The following is a 13132-nucleotide window of genomic DNA, read 5'->3' as shown; positions in this document are numbered from 1 at the left end:
GTTTTCTCAATGCCTTGGGGTGGTGGTGAAACTGCTTTTCTTCCTGGGGAAAACATAGCTTTTCTTCCACTGACATGTTTCAGTTCCAGCTCAAGGCTGAGTTCCTTGGCTCCCCTTGTTCTGAAGCACTGCTGGAGGCAGGGCAGGATGGTGTCCATAGGGTGCCCGGCAGGGTGCTCTGGTCCAGCTCCTTGCAAGGTGGTTTGGGCGAGTGGCCATGAACTTCCCCAGCGAAAGACCCCCTTGACCCAGGAGGGATGAGCAGCAGGAGGCATCTCGGCTGAGCGCTGGGCCAGCGAGGTGCTGGGAAGTCCCCTTCCTGGGACCTGCTGGGGCAGGACCCCCGGACGTCAGGGTGGAGGAGCTGGGGGCTGGGCAGGTGAAGTTCTGCTCATCTGGTCCTGCCGGCGTTCAGGTTCCTGGAAGAGACAGCACCTGCTGACCACCAAGGAAGGTCCTGGAGGAGGGTGCTGGCAGGCCCCTGCCTCTCCTGGCTCCCCTCCCCTGCCAGCTGGGCCCCACCCTGCTCCATGCCCACCTAGCACCCTACCCCTGCCATGGTGGAGGAGATCTCCCCGGTTGATGGCTTAATCCAGGATCCACTGGATGGGAAGACAGCCCTCTAGGGCTGGGCTTCAGGGTCAGGTTAATTGAAGAAGTGATTGGATAGGGGGTGGGGAGAGGGAGGGGGAAGGCTGGGATCCTGGGCCTCCCTCCTGCTCCCTCCCTCTGCTCAGAGGAGCCAACTTCAAAAGCCTTGTCCGCCTGCCTCCGCCTGCGTCCAGGGGAGCTCTGTTGGCCGGGCTCGGAACTGGACCTGGAGTGGCAGCCGCACTCCCTACCTGAGGACCCCAGGATCATGTCCGAGGTCCCCTGGCGGGAGTGAGGGAGAGCCTGATCCTGAGAGGCCCATGGTGAGCAGCTGTGGGCCGCCGGGGTGGGAGCTGTCTTGGGCTGCCGTCCCTCAGTGCCCCCACCGGGAAATCCCCTTTGGTTCCTGTCACCGCCGCCTGGCCTGGGTGCTCCTGCCTGTCCTTCCTGGCAGCTACAGAGGGAGGGGGAGTTGCCCTCCTGTGCTGGGGCCACCCTGTCCTCGGGGGCTGAACGGCCTCAGCCTCGGGCCCTGCTCAAGGGCCAACAGGCCTTCCCAAGACCCCCTGGGCAACCAACCTACCCTACTTGGACATCCCTCCAGCACCAGTGGCTCTTGTTCTCACTATGATCTCTGGCTCTCAACAGGCAGAGGGGTGACTCTGAATTGCCCATTGTGAAACTTGTCTGGGGAGGGGGTAGTTGGAGAAGGGGCCACGGCTAATAATTGCATGTGCTCCCCCAGCTAGCACTGCCCGGTGCCTCAGGCAGAGCTCCCTTGGACACCAGCTCCAGCCCTGTGTGGTCAGGTTCTCCTACTGGGCTGGGAAGCAGAGTCAAGTTCTGTGTCCGAGTCCCAAGTCTCACAGTCAAGTTCTGTGTCTGAGTCCCAAGTCTCGCTGGGTTCGCATGATTAATTTCCAGCCGCTGTGTGACTCCAGCCTGGGGGCTGGGAGCCTTTCAACAAGCAGCTTTCTCTCTGATGTTTGGGCTTCTGGCGGTGGGGTGGGGGTGGGGGTGGGGTGGGGGTGGGGTGGTGGTGGCTTCTTATCCATGAGAGCCAGTTCCCTATTCTAGGTGAGGGGAGGCCTGGTGGGATGGAACATGGTCCCCTTCCTCCCTTCACCTCCAGCTTTCTCCAAGCCTTCCCCTTCTGAAGGGGTGTGGCCTTGAACTCTGAGCCTTCACCCCTGTCCTGGTTGGGGTGGGGGTGCAGAGGGACCCCAGCTCCCATGGTTCTCAGAGCTGGTAGCAAGCCACTGATGGGGGGAGCTGCCCAGCGATAGAGGGGGGCAGATTCTTCCCTCTCCTGTGGGGCATCTGGAGGTGAGCAGAGTGCCAGGGGTTGGGTGCCCAGCAGAGGAGAGCCCAGTTCTGATGGGCATGGGTCAGGGCATGGCCAGGAGCAAAGCTATATGGAGGGTGCTTGTTGCTGTACCCAGACCTAGCTCAGCCCTCCAGTCTTGGTACTTGGGCAGAGCAGGGTTGCGGGTGCTAATGCTTATCTTTCCCCAGACCTGCTAGAGCAGTGGTGCCTAGAGCATTTGTTGAACTGATGGCAGTATCTCTGTTTTATACAAGCTCATACAGTCCCTGTGTGTGGCGGGGAGGGGCGGGGGACGGGGTGGAGGGGAGCACATTACCCGAAGCGCTGTCGGAGGGTCGGCCCCTCTCTAGAGCCGGTATCCCTTCCAGGGGCCTCCCAAGTCCACGCTCTGGGCGCTCCTGCTGGCGCTGTTGGGGGCCGCTCCGGGCCGGGCCGGGATCCGCGCCTGCAGCGTCCCCGACGTGCTTCACCACTACCGCGCGGTTATCTTCGAGGACCTGCAGGCCGCGGTGAGGTGGACCAGGCCAAGGGTCGAAGGGGCTGGACCGGGCTTCAGACACCTCCATTTCATTCAGAAAAACCTGACTGGAGACGCGGTCTCCCGACGGCGGGGCCGGGTGGGAGTCTCATGTGGCGCCCAGAAGGTATGGAGACAACTCCCACCCAAGCCCTCCAGCCCACTCCCCACCAGGCTCCTCCCCCAGTCCCTCGTCTCCTCCCCTCCCAGGAGCACAGTATTCTACTGTCCATCGTGGCCCTGGGTCGGACCCTACGTGGGGCGGTGGCCGGGGGCCGTCGTGGGGCTCTGGAGAAGGCGGCGTGGACTGTGGCGGTGCGCACTGAGGCGGTGATGCGACGCCACTGCCGGAAGCTGCGCCAGGTGCGCGTCCCCGCCCGCTCCCACGGCCGCGGCCTCCCTTCCCAGGGACCCGACACAAGCTAGTGGGGAGGAGAGGGTGGGAACCGTGCCCACGCCCTGACCGACGCGTCCCCGACAGCGGAGCTGGCGGCCGGAGACGCGCCCTTCCTGGCGTCCGGGCGGCCGGAGGCGGCTCCTGCTGCGTGCCCTAGATGCCGTCGCCACCTGCTGGGAGAAGCTGTTCGCGCTGCGCGCCGCGGCCACTGACAGCTCCTGGGGCTCCTAGCACCCCGAGCGCACGGGGCTGGGAAAGAGCCCCTCCCTCGCTGCGGCCCGCACTCTTCCCAGGGCTGGGATTGGAGGCAGTGCCCCCCTGGCGAGCTGGTCCCGGAAGGGGTCCGCCCTCTGCTCCGAGCGAGGCCCCAATAAACTGAGCTGGTGCTGCGGCCCGGTTCCACCTCTCTTCGCCTACCAACTGTGGGGTCTGGCCGCCGCGGTCCGCACCTCGATCCACCGACACTCGAGGAGCAAGGCAGAGCCGTGGGGTGATGCTCCCAGGCTTGACCAGCAGGGGGCGCCATGGGATGGGACTCCCCCTCGGTGCTGCATGCAGCGGGGGTGGGGAGGGGGGCGGGAATGTGGATGGGGAAAGAGGGGAGGGGGGTGGGAGACTCCTGCTGGCCCTAAAATGTAGCAGCGTATCCGTCCTGCTCCACTCTGGGATGGGGGAAGGGTGGAAATGGAGGGGAGAGGAAGGCTGAGCTTTGTGAATTCGGAGCAAAACAACCGGATAAAGGAAACGGGCCTGAAGGGAAGCGAGCTGTGGCCCTGGCTGCAAGCTGGACCAGGCCATTTCCTGCGGCCTGGGAAGTGTGGCAGCAGCCCCTCTGTGGGACTGGACAGACCAGCCAGGGACCCACCGTCTTGCCCTCTGGGACCCTGTGCTTGGCTGGACGGGTGGGGGTCCGATCTCTAGGACTGGAGGTCTGTGGCCCCTCCCAGATCACAGCCTGTGGAGAAGTAGGGAGCAGGGCAGGCAGAGCACCTGGCCAAGGCAGATGCTTGGCAGGCACACCTGTCATCAGGTGGACAGGACCAGTAGGTACTGAAGCAGCCTTGCCCGGGGGCACCCTGACAGAACAGAGGCAAGCAGGAGAGATACAGACAGGTCTTGGTGCCATCAGTAGGGCACAGCTGCCCCTGATCACCCCCAGTGTTTTGGTGTAAACATCTCAGTCTGAGCAGAGCAGCAACTACTGTCCATGGTTCATAACTAGGAAACTGAAGCAATAGGAGGTTTCAGGACTTGCCCCAAATCTCAGCCAGGAAGTGTGAGAGCTGGGATGAGAGCCAGGTCCCAAGCAGAGGGACACTCATGTGTGGGGACTTCAGGATGCATTCATTCACCTAACGGCTACCAGGCCATGAGAGCATGCTCTGGGTGTGAAGGGGGCCTGTGCAGTTAAGGCTGAAGGAGAGGCTTGGATGTGAATGGGGTGAGGTCCAGGCAACCCCAGAGTGCTGACCTGAGTCCCTGGGTGAGTCCTCATCTTGAAGTTGGGGAACGCTGATGGAGCAGCAGCTGAGGGGAGCAGTCACATGGCTGGCTCCTGCTATGTAAGCCTGGGGCTGTGGCCAGGTATCCAGGTAGGAGGGGAAAGGCCCACTTTGGTTGGAGCACAGTGCTTGGGGGAGTCAGGCCTGGAGAAGGTCAGTAAGAGAGTCCGAGGATCTGGGTGCAGGGACAGGCCCTCCACAGAGGCTTCCCCCTCCCCTGTGACCCCTCTTCCTCAAGGGCACCTGGCTCTCAGCCCCAGCCCCAGGGCCTGTGAAGAGAGTGCTCATAACACCACTTTGGTGTGGCCTCCTGGGCAGTCATGGCTGCTGCCATGGTGGGTGGGCAACAGGTAGCCCTTCCATCCACCCATGCCCGAGGCAGGTTCCAGCAAACCCGTTTCAGGGGAGCTGGGAGGAGGGATAGAGGCCTCAGGTACAGGGCCACAATCTCCGTCTGGGTCCTGGGCCGCAACCACAGGGGCAGACAGTGTTCCTGCAGCTGGGACCTGCAGTTTCTTCCTGGGGGCTTCTGTCAGAGTTGCCCCAGTAGTGAAGGACCAGCAGACAGATAGAAAGAGACTCAATGGTGAGGTCAGGGCCATGGGTCATGGGGCCACCAAGGGCAGAGTATAGGTGGTTTGTGCAGTGGATGGGCCCCACCTTTTGTGGATGCAAGGCATCTGCCAGGCCCGTGCCCTGCCTTCCCTACCAAGGCCCCAGGCATGTGGCCTGAGCCTGGTTCTTGCACTATTTCTGGAGCACACACCTGGTGGGGTTGGGGCCTGCACCCTGTGGCGCCTTGCCCTACATGCGTGCCTTCTTAAGCAGCTTCCACCGGGGTGGAGTCTGGGGCCCAGAGGGAGGGGCTGTGCAGGGTGCCAGATGGGGCTGCAGGGCACTGGCCAGGGAGCTAGACCCCCCATGCACAGTGCTGCAAGGAGGGCCCAGGCAGGCTTTGAAGGGTAGTCCGAGTCCCATAGCCTCCCCAGACTGGGAGCCTTTGAAAGAACATCTGGAACATGGACAACCGGCAAACTAGTTTCTGGATTCAGAAAACCAAGAAGTTAATCCCAACTGTGCCACTTGTGTGTTCCCCTGCCCCACCCATGGGCCCCAGTCTCTCCCTACCTCCCAACTCTGCTCCTTCCCAGGCTGCCAGCAGATTATAGGGCTGGGGTCAGTGCCAACCCAAAGCACTGGCTCTTCTGAGAACCGCAAAGTGCTTTGCCCTGCCCGACGCCCACTCATGGGCCCCAACAGCACCTCCCCCATGTCCCCTCCCCAACTGGCCACCACCCCAGCCCAGCTGAGCACCAGGAGGTGGTAGGAGAGACAAGTGCCTGCCATGCCAGACTCAGAACAGAGGCACCTCCCATGTTCCCGGAGCCAGGACTCAGGCAGGACGTGAGTCGGTCAGACCCTGCATCTGGCGCTGGGGGCTACCAAAGCCAGGGAGGAAACACCTGCACCAGACCTGAGGGCCCTTGGCCCTTGCCTGTGAGCCTGAGTGTTGGGTCCTCGCCTGCAGGTGTGCACGGAGGGCTGTTGCAGCCATGGTTGATGCGGAAACACAGGCGGCCCCCACTCCAGGAAGCAAAGCATATACTCATGGGGGAGGAGTGCCAGGTGTTGGCGCCCATTGTCCCTGCCAGTGGCCTGTGGGACCCTGGTAGGGGGGCGCCCCGGGATAGTCCCTATCCTGCCCCCTCTCCAGGAAAAGACCTAGCTTTGTAAACAGAAACAACCAACCATCCCCCCAACCCCAAGTTAAAGCCCGGAAGAACCAACAGAGAGTGAGCACCTGCTGGGAGAAACGAGTCCTTGTTTGGGGGAAATGGGGAGGTCAGGGCCTGGGGGAGGAGGGTACTGTGCGCTGTGGGGGAGGTGGAGTGCCCTGAGGTTGGACGCTGGCCCCTGGGTCACCCACCGGGCTGGAGGGGCACAGCCTGGTTCAGTGAAGTCCTGTCGCCTCTCTCCATGGCCCGGTTGTGACAATTGTGGCTGGGAGGTGAGGCAGCCAGGGCCCCAACCAGGTGAGCAGGCCTCTACTACGCTGCCGCGCCCCCTGCCCAGCCTGCGCGGGGCGTGAGGCCAGGGGTCCGGCTGCGGCCCGAGATAAGCGCCGCACCCGTCGCCGCTTCCTGCGCTTCCTCCCAGCGCCGCCGCCGCGGGCCCCTTCCTGTTTTCTCGCGCGGGCGGGCAGGGCCGTGGGATACGGGGCGGGGTCGTGGAGATGGGCGGGGTTGTGGGGCTAACGGAGTTGTGTGGGGGAGGGGCGGGTTTGTGAGGCAAGGGGTGGAGTCATGGGGGGACAGGGCGGGGTCGTGGGGGAGGGGACAGGGGAAGGGACGGGTCCTAGAGGGTGGGGCGGGGTTGTGCTGGTTGGAGCTGGACAGGGGGTGGCAATGGGGTCTTGGGAGATAAGGCAGAGGGTGGGGAGCCTTGCTGGACTTCCCTGGGAGTCTGGGTGCTTGTGCAGAGGTAGAGGGGGTGGGAGGAAGCAGAGTGGGCTGTGCTCTGAAACACAAAAGAGGAGGAACATCGGTGTTCCCATCCCTCCTCCTCCCCAGTCCTGGATCAGGAACCTCCACATACTTGGCCCAAACCCTCTGTGGACTGGACTGGAGCCTGCTCCTTAGGGCCCATCCCCAACCTGGGGCAGCAGTGGCAGTGGGCGGGTGGGTAGAGGACCAAGTCTTGGTTTTGAGGACCTGTTGGGATGGGAGGTCAGCTGCTCTGGATCCCCTCCTTTGGGAATAGCTGCTCCAGTGTATTGGGCTTCCCTGGTGGCTCAGACGGTAAACAACCTACCTGCTGTGCAGATTAAGATACTTAATCTGCTTGTTCAGATTTGGTTATTAGAGATACACATTTATGTTACTTTACTGAAAACACCTCGTGGTAAAGGATCCGCCTGCCAATGCAGGCTACCACGGTTCCATTTCTGGGTCAGCCAGGTGCCCTGGAGGAGGACATGGCAACCCACTCCAGTATTCTTGCCTGGGAAATCCCATAGACAAAGAAACCTGGAAAGCTACAGTCCATGAGGTCACAAAAGAGTCGGACAGGACTTTGCAACTAAACAACAACAACACAGGTGTTGTAGGCTGTCAACTGAGTGACTGGGCTGTCTAAGGTGTTTGTCCATCAAGTGAAGAGTTAAGTCCCTCTTCACCTGCCCAGCCTAGCCTTGTTGGGAGCAGCCCTGATGCTGGCATGGTGTGTGGCTGGTTGTGTTGGGGATGTTACTGAGGTTGTGGAGGTGGTGATAACCATGTCTACTGGGGAGAGGGGGTGCACTGTACCTGCTCTCAGGCATAACCCCTCCTCCTCTGGGCAGCTTGGGGGGAGGGTTCCACACCTCGGCTTAGGTCATCCCAGTGCTAGGCTGGGTCCTGGGCGTGAGAGCTGTGACTTAGCCAGGCCAGGCTGCTAGAACTTCGTGCCAGGAGCTAGGTCGCCTGGGTCTGTTCCTGGTGAGCCTGACTCAGCGGGAGCTGGGGGTGGGGACTTCCCTTCTCCTGACCCTAGGGGAAGCAGGTGGGTGGGGCCAAGAGGGGGAGGGGTGGGAAGCCTGATCCAAGTCTGGAACCACCCAGGCCCTGAGGCTGTGGTCTGCCTAGGAGGCTTGGGTCTCTAGGCCCTAGGAGGCCAGGGTCTCTAGGCTCTAGGAGGCCAGGGTCTCTAGGCCCTAGGAGGCCAGTCTGCCCTGGGTCTTGCGTGGTGCTCACTTGACTGCTCTCTGAAAACAGCTGCCATCTGTGTGTGTGTGTGTGTGTGTGTGTGTGTGTGTGTGTGTGTTTTCGCTGTCCTGATTCTGCTCCTGAATTCCCCCAGCCCCTGACTCCAAGGACTTGGCCCAAATTGAGACCCTGCCCCTCCTACCCTGGCAACGGAGGAGGGGCTTCTGGGGGGCAAGCTGCTTGGCCGCTCCCACTTGGGCACCCTGGGGCCCTCATCCCCACCCCCACCCCAAGGGTGAGGTGAGGAGAATGCTAGAAAACTGCTCCCAGTACAGGAGAGACAGTCAGCCTCTGTGTGTGTCCATGGGTGTCTCTGGGATGGGGGCACAGGTAAGGTGATGCCTGTGCCCAGGCAGGGGTCTCTCAGCGGTAGAAGCTGGGCTGGCACTCCCTTTGCCGTGTCCTGGCCAGGGAGTGGGGTGAAGATATGGGAGGGTCTGCCCTGGGGGTGAGTCAGGGGGGCAGAAGCTGCTAGACTCTGGCTATTATGGGTATGCCTCCTATAGAAACTACCCCCATGGTGGGGGGCACACCTTAGCCCAGCTGACCCGGGGCTCCAGTGGATGGGTCACCTGTCCCCCAGGCCCACCCCAAGTGGGAGTCGGAGGCCATGGGAGCTGAATGTGCACACTAATGGGTGACATGGCCTTTGTGCCTAAGCCCTGGACTCGGCATTGGTGTCTCAGAGCTCCCCCCATCCCCTGCCCCCGGCCATGACGGATGCAGCTGGACAGGACCACCCGTGTCCCTTTGGGCCTCATTCCCTGCTTTCTTCCTGTGTACCAGCACTGTCCTCGGTGTCCTGGAGGCCATTTCTGTCTGTGCCTTGACCTGCCCAGGGCTCCTCTATGTCCACATCCATCTCCTCAGTTTGTCTTTCTCTGTCCCTTTGTTTTGGAGGTCTCTGGGCCCTGCTCACAATGCGGTGGGGATGGGTGTGAAGGGGGCCCAGGTGCTGCTCCCCCATTCCACCTGCTGAGGTGTGATGCTCATGCCAGTTTAGAGAGGTGATTCCTTGGAGGCAGGACACCAATAAGAACAGCCCACGGCCTGTTCATCCCTTCAGACACACTCAGGCAGTGGACCCCTGTGCACCGACACCCAAGCTGACAGGGAGACACATGTGCACAGAGTCTCAGACACACTGGGTGTCACACACAGTCATCATGGAAGGTCATGTTGAATCACATGGTCGCATTGTCACAGCATCACTGCCATGCTCAGAGCATGTGCAAACTTGCTCACATGTAGTCAGGTTCAGGCTCACGGCAGCCACGGAGCAGCCCACATTGTCGTGAGATGCCCGTGTCCCAGGATGCACGTGCCATGTCAGGAAGGGTTGCCAGAGATCAGCCCCATACACTACTGGGGGAGGACAGGCCAGGGGGACACATGACCCCTTCTCTTGGAAGACCTCTTGGAAGACCTGTGTGGCCCTGAGAAGAATGTGGGTGTGTGGAGGACTGGTGTTGGGACCCTGTTCCAGGAAAGAATTGCCCAAGATGATTTTGCAAACTTTCCCTGAACTTATGGGCTCCCCAGTGCTGGGGGGACCAAGGAGGCTGTATGGAAAGGGCATCTGGTCCTGCAGGGATGGGGCACAGGGCTAGAGTGATGGATTCCAATGTGGGAAGCTTGAGATGGGACGCCTGAGCCCCGTGCTCTGGTCATTGGCCATGTGTTACTGGAGAGCCTGCACAGCTCACCCTGGGGGGCCGCAGGGATTGGTCATGGTGCTACTGTGTCTTGGGACACCGGGTTGAGTGAGAATGATGGACTGGGGTCCAGGATATCAGGTCTGCAGACAGGCGTCAACCCCACCAGCCTCCTTCAGAAAGAGGTGCTGTCTTGGGCAGTCACTGGACTTGAAGAAAGTTTCAAGGATGAGATGAGGATGGTGAAACCTGGGTGAGAGTGTGGGGGGATTTCTGGGTGTAGTCTGACCCTTATTAGGCCTGAGTTAAAATAGAGAGTGGCAGGGAACAGGAGCTGGGAGGATGAGGAGTGCCCACACCTCCTGCCTCCTACCAGCTGCCTGGGGTAGTGTCCTGGAGGGATGGACCCCCAACCCCCCCATCCCCCCTGCAACAACCACAGACACTAGAGTTCGGAGGAAAGGTGAGGTGCTTTATTGTGGCCTCGCCTGGTCCAGGGGGACCCAGCTCCTGGCTCCTCCTTTACAGCAAACAAATGTTATTTAAAAAGCCCTTGCTACATTGGTGCTTCACATCACTGAAACCCCTTGGGAGAAAAAGTTTAATTAAAACTTAAATATATTGTTTTATGAATATAAAAAAGGCAAAGTAAAAAATACAGCCTAGTTCTAGAAAATACACTGCAAGAAAAGGATTAAGCTTAGCCCCAGCAGGGTCAGCCCACACGTCCTAGGCCTGGGCTTCCCGGCCAAGCCCCAGTACGTGGGGACCCTCCCGTTGGGGTGCCCTCGACCAGGCCAAGGCCCAGCGTCGCGGGTTCCTGCGGGGCTGTGACAGGTAGCGGCAACTCCGCCTGCGAGAGAGACAGAGCCATCGCACAGTGCCCCGGGCGACCTATCCAGAGATGCAGGCGCTGTAGTAGACAGCAGAGCTGGCATCGGACAGCGCGGCGATCAGGCTGCTCTCCTCGGGGCAGGACATGGTGCGTGGGGCCAGCTTGGCCAGCGCCACGTGGTACGGGAGCCCGGCGGCGTCGGGGCGAGTCCGGCTGCAGTTGAGGTACTGGTCGAACTCGGTCAGGTCCACGTCGGCCCACAGGTCGGCGGCGGGTCCCAGCGGCTCGGCGCTCTCCAGAGGCGGGGCTTCGGGTGGCGGCGACAGAGGGCCGGGATAGGGGCCTGGGCCCGGCGCGCCCGGGGCGCTGTAGTAGAGGCCGCAAAGCTGCGCGGCGGGGCCGGGCGCGGTCCTAAGCGCCTCGGCCGGCGGCGCCCCGAAACAGCCGCCTGGATTCCTGGGCAGCTCGGCTGGGCCGTAGGGCGCACGGAAGGCCCGCAGAGAGCAGTCCTCGGGCGCCGCGGGCGGAGGGAAGAAGGCGGCCTCGCCGGGTTCCAGGCCGTCCAGCGGTGAGCGCTCCGGTGTGGGCAGCCCCAGACCGTCGAACTCGGCGCCCAACGGCGGCAGCTCGCGGAAGACCCGGGCCGGGCCCGTAGCCGCGGGAAAGGGCTCGGGAGGCGGCGGCGGCGGGGGCGGCGCCGCCAAGCCTGGGAGGAGGAGGCCGGACTCCAGCCGCCGGGCCTTGCGCGCCTGCTTTTTGCGGCGCGGCCGGTACTTGTAGTTGGGATGGTCGCGCAGGTGCTGCACGCGCAGCCGCTCCGCCTCCTCCACGAAGGGCCGCTTCTCCGCCGGGCTCAGCTCCTTCCACGCCTTGCCTGCGGACCGCGGGCGCGGGTCAGCTGGGTGCCGTCGGGAGACCTGGCAGGCTGACAGCCGAGCCCAGTGCGCGCCCCAGCGTGAGGTGCCCCGGGACCCCTCCCGCCCCCCCATCCCCAGCTCCCGCCCCTGCCTCGTGGCCACTCACCCAGCATCTTGCTTAGCACCGCGTTGTGCAGGTCTGGGTTCTGCTGCGCCAGCCGCTTGCGCTCGTCCTTCGCCCACACCATGAAGGCATTCATGGGCCGCCGGATGCGCGACTCATCGGTCCCCTGGCGCTCCCCACGGCCGGCCGGGCTGAGACCATAGCGCCCCGGCTCGGGGCTACGAGGCGGGCTGCGCGGCGGACTAGGCGGCGAGGCAGGCGCGGCGGGCGCGGTGGGGACGGCGGGGACGGCGGGGACGGCGGGGAGGCCGCGCGGCTCAGCGGCGGCCCCGGGGCCCGGGGCCCATGCACAGTCGCGGCGGGCGGGCGGGTCGTCCTGTGCGCCGTAGCCGAGCGGCGATCTCTGCATTCCAGCTGGGCGCGGCCTGGGCGGAACGGAGCGCGGGGAGCGCGGAGGGTGGGCGGCGGGCACGTCGGGGTCGGACGCGCTGCGCGGGCGGGCGGTGGTGGGGACGGCAGTGGCTTCTCGCCTGGTGGGCGCCCAGATATAGCAGCGCGGGGGCCAATGGGCGGCGTGGCGGACAGGGCGGGCCGGGACGGGCCGGGGCCGCCCCCCTCCTCCCCGGGGCTCCCTTTCTTCTCCGCGGGGCGAGATTCCGCCGCGGCCTCCTCGAAGCGGCGCCCCCCGCACCCGCTCTGAAGGAGAGACCCCCCTGAGTGGGAGAGGGCGGCTGATGTGGCCCGAAGCTTAGCAGGGGGCAGCCTTGTGGGGGCTGTCAGACTTTCAGAATCAGACCCTCGGGCAGGAACTGGGGGCGGGGGCGGCTGCCTTCCCAGCAGATTCTGACTCCAAGGGAAGTTCACCTTGGGAAAAGTGCTTTGTGTCTTGAGAGAGCTGCTTTAAGTAACTCCAGGCGTCACTGCTCACTTGTCCTTCACCTACATGTGGAACTTGCAGCTCTGGGAACTTTGAGCCTCCCCCCACCCCCACCGCTCCCCAGGTCTGTTCATGGGGTTAAGGGAGATGTTCACCGTGTCCCCCACCCCACTTGCAAGCGCTGGAAAATCGGCAAACCGCAGCAGCCGAGTACCTGGAAGAGAGGGTAGATGACAGGCACCTATAGCAGAGCAAGAGAAGGGGTCCAGTGGGTGGAGCCCAGCGCCTCATCCCCCTCCCCAGAGCCTGACTGACCAGTTGTAGTAGCTGGTTACCCAGTCCAGTGGGCCAGGCCAGTGCTGCTGCAGGAGTGAGGCTGGGTCAGGTAGCAGGTAGCCTTCCCCTGGGCCATCAGACCCCTGAGGGTGTCCAGAGGAGCTGCCAGCCTCCTTGAAGTCCCTTCCCACCCCTTCCAGAGGGTGTCTGGGTTCCCAGACCCTGAGGGGTGTTCTCCAGGCAGGCTGCTCCCCTGCCCCCATGCTGAGGGTGGTTCTAAGGGGGCTGTGAGTGTGTGTGTTGGGGGTGTAGGATGAGTTTTCCCTCCTGCACATCCCCTGGCAGTCTGCGAGCTCTGTAGCTCCACTACCTCATCAGGAGCCCCATCCCATGTGTTGAGAGCTCCATGGTGTGTGACCTCAGGTGATGGT

At 62.8% G+C, this 13132-nt stretch overlaps 1 protein-coding gene across 1 annotated transcript; it reads right to left on the bottom strand.

Moving 5' to 3' along the window:
* On the bottom strand, positions 10184-12065 carry SOX18 (SRY-box 18). The gene is made up of 2 exons (XM_018057480.1): positions 11591-12065; positions 10184-11441 (listed from the first exon to the last, which is right to left on the bottom strand). The coding sequence occupies exons 1-2, from the start codon at positions 11955-11957 to the stop codon at positions 10627-10629; spliced, it is 1182 nt and encodes a 393-aa protein (XP_017912969.1). The 5' UTR covers positions 11958-12065; the 3' UTR covers positions 10184-10626.

Source organism: Capra hircus, chromosome 13 (genome assembly GCF_001704415.2).
Source record: "Capra hircus breed San Clemente chromosome 13, ASM170441v1, whole genome shotgun sequence".
Classification (NCBI taxonomy): domain Eukaryota; kingdom Metazoa; phylum Chordata; class Mammalia; order Artiodactyla; family Bovidae; genus Capra; species Capra hircus.
The sequence above is the reverse complement of the archived record's forward strand: the minus strand, read 5'-3'. Positions and strand labels throughout refer to the sequence as shown.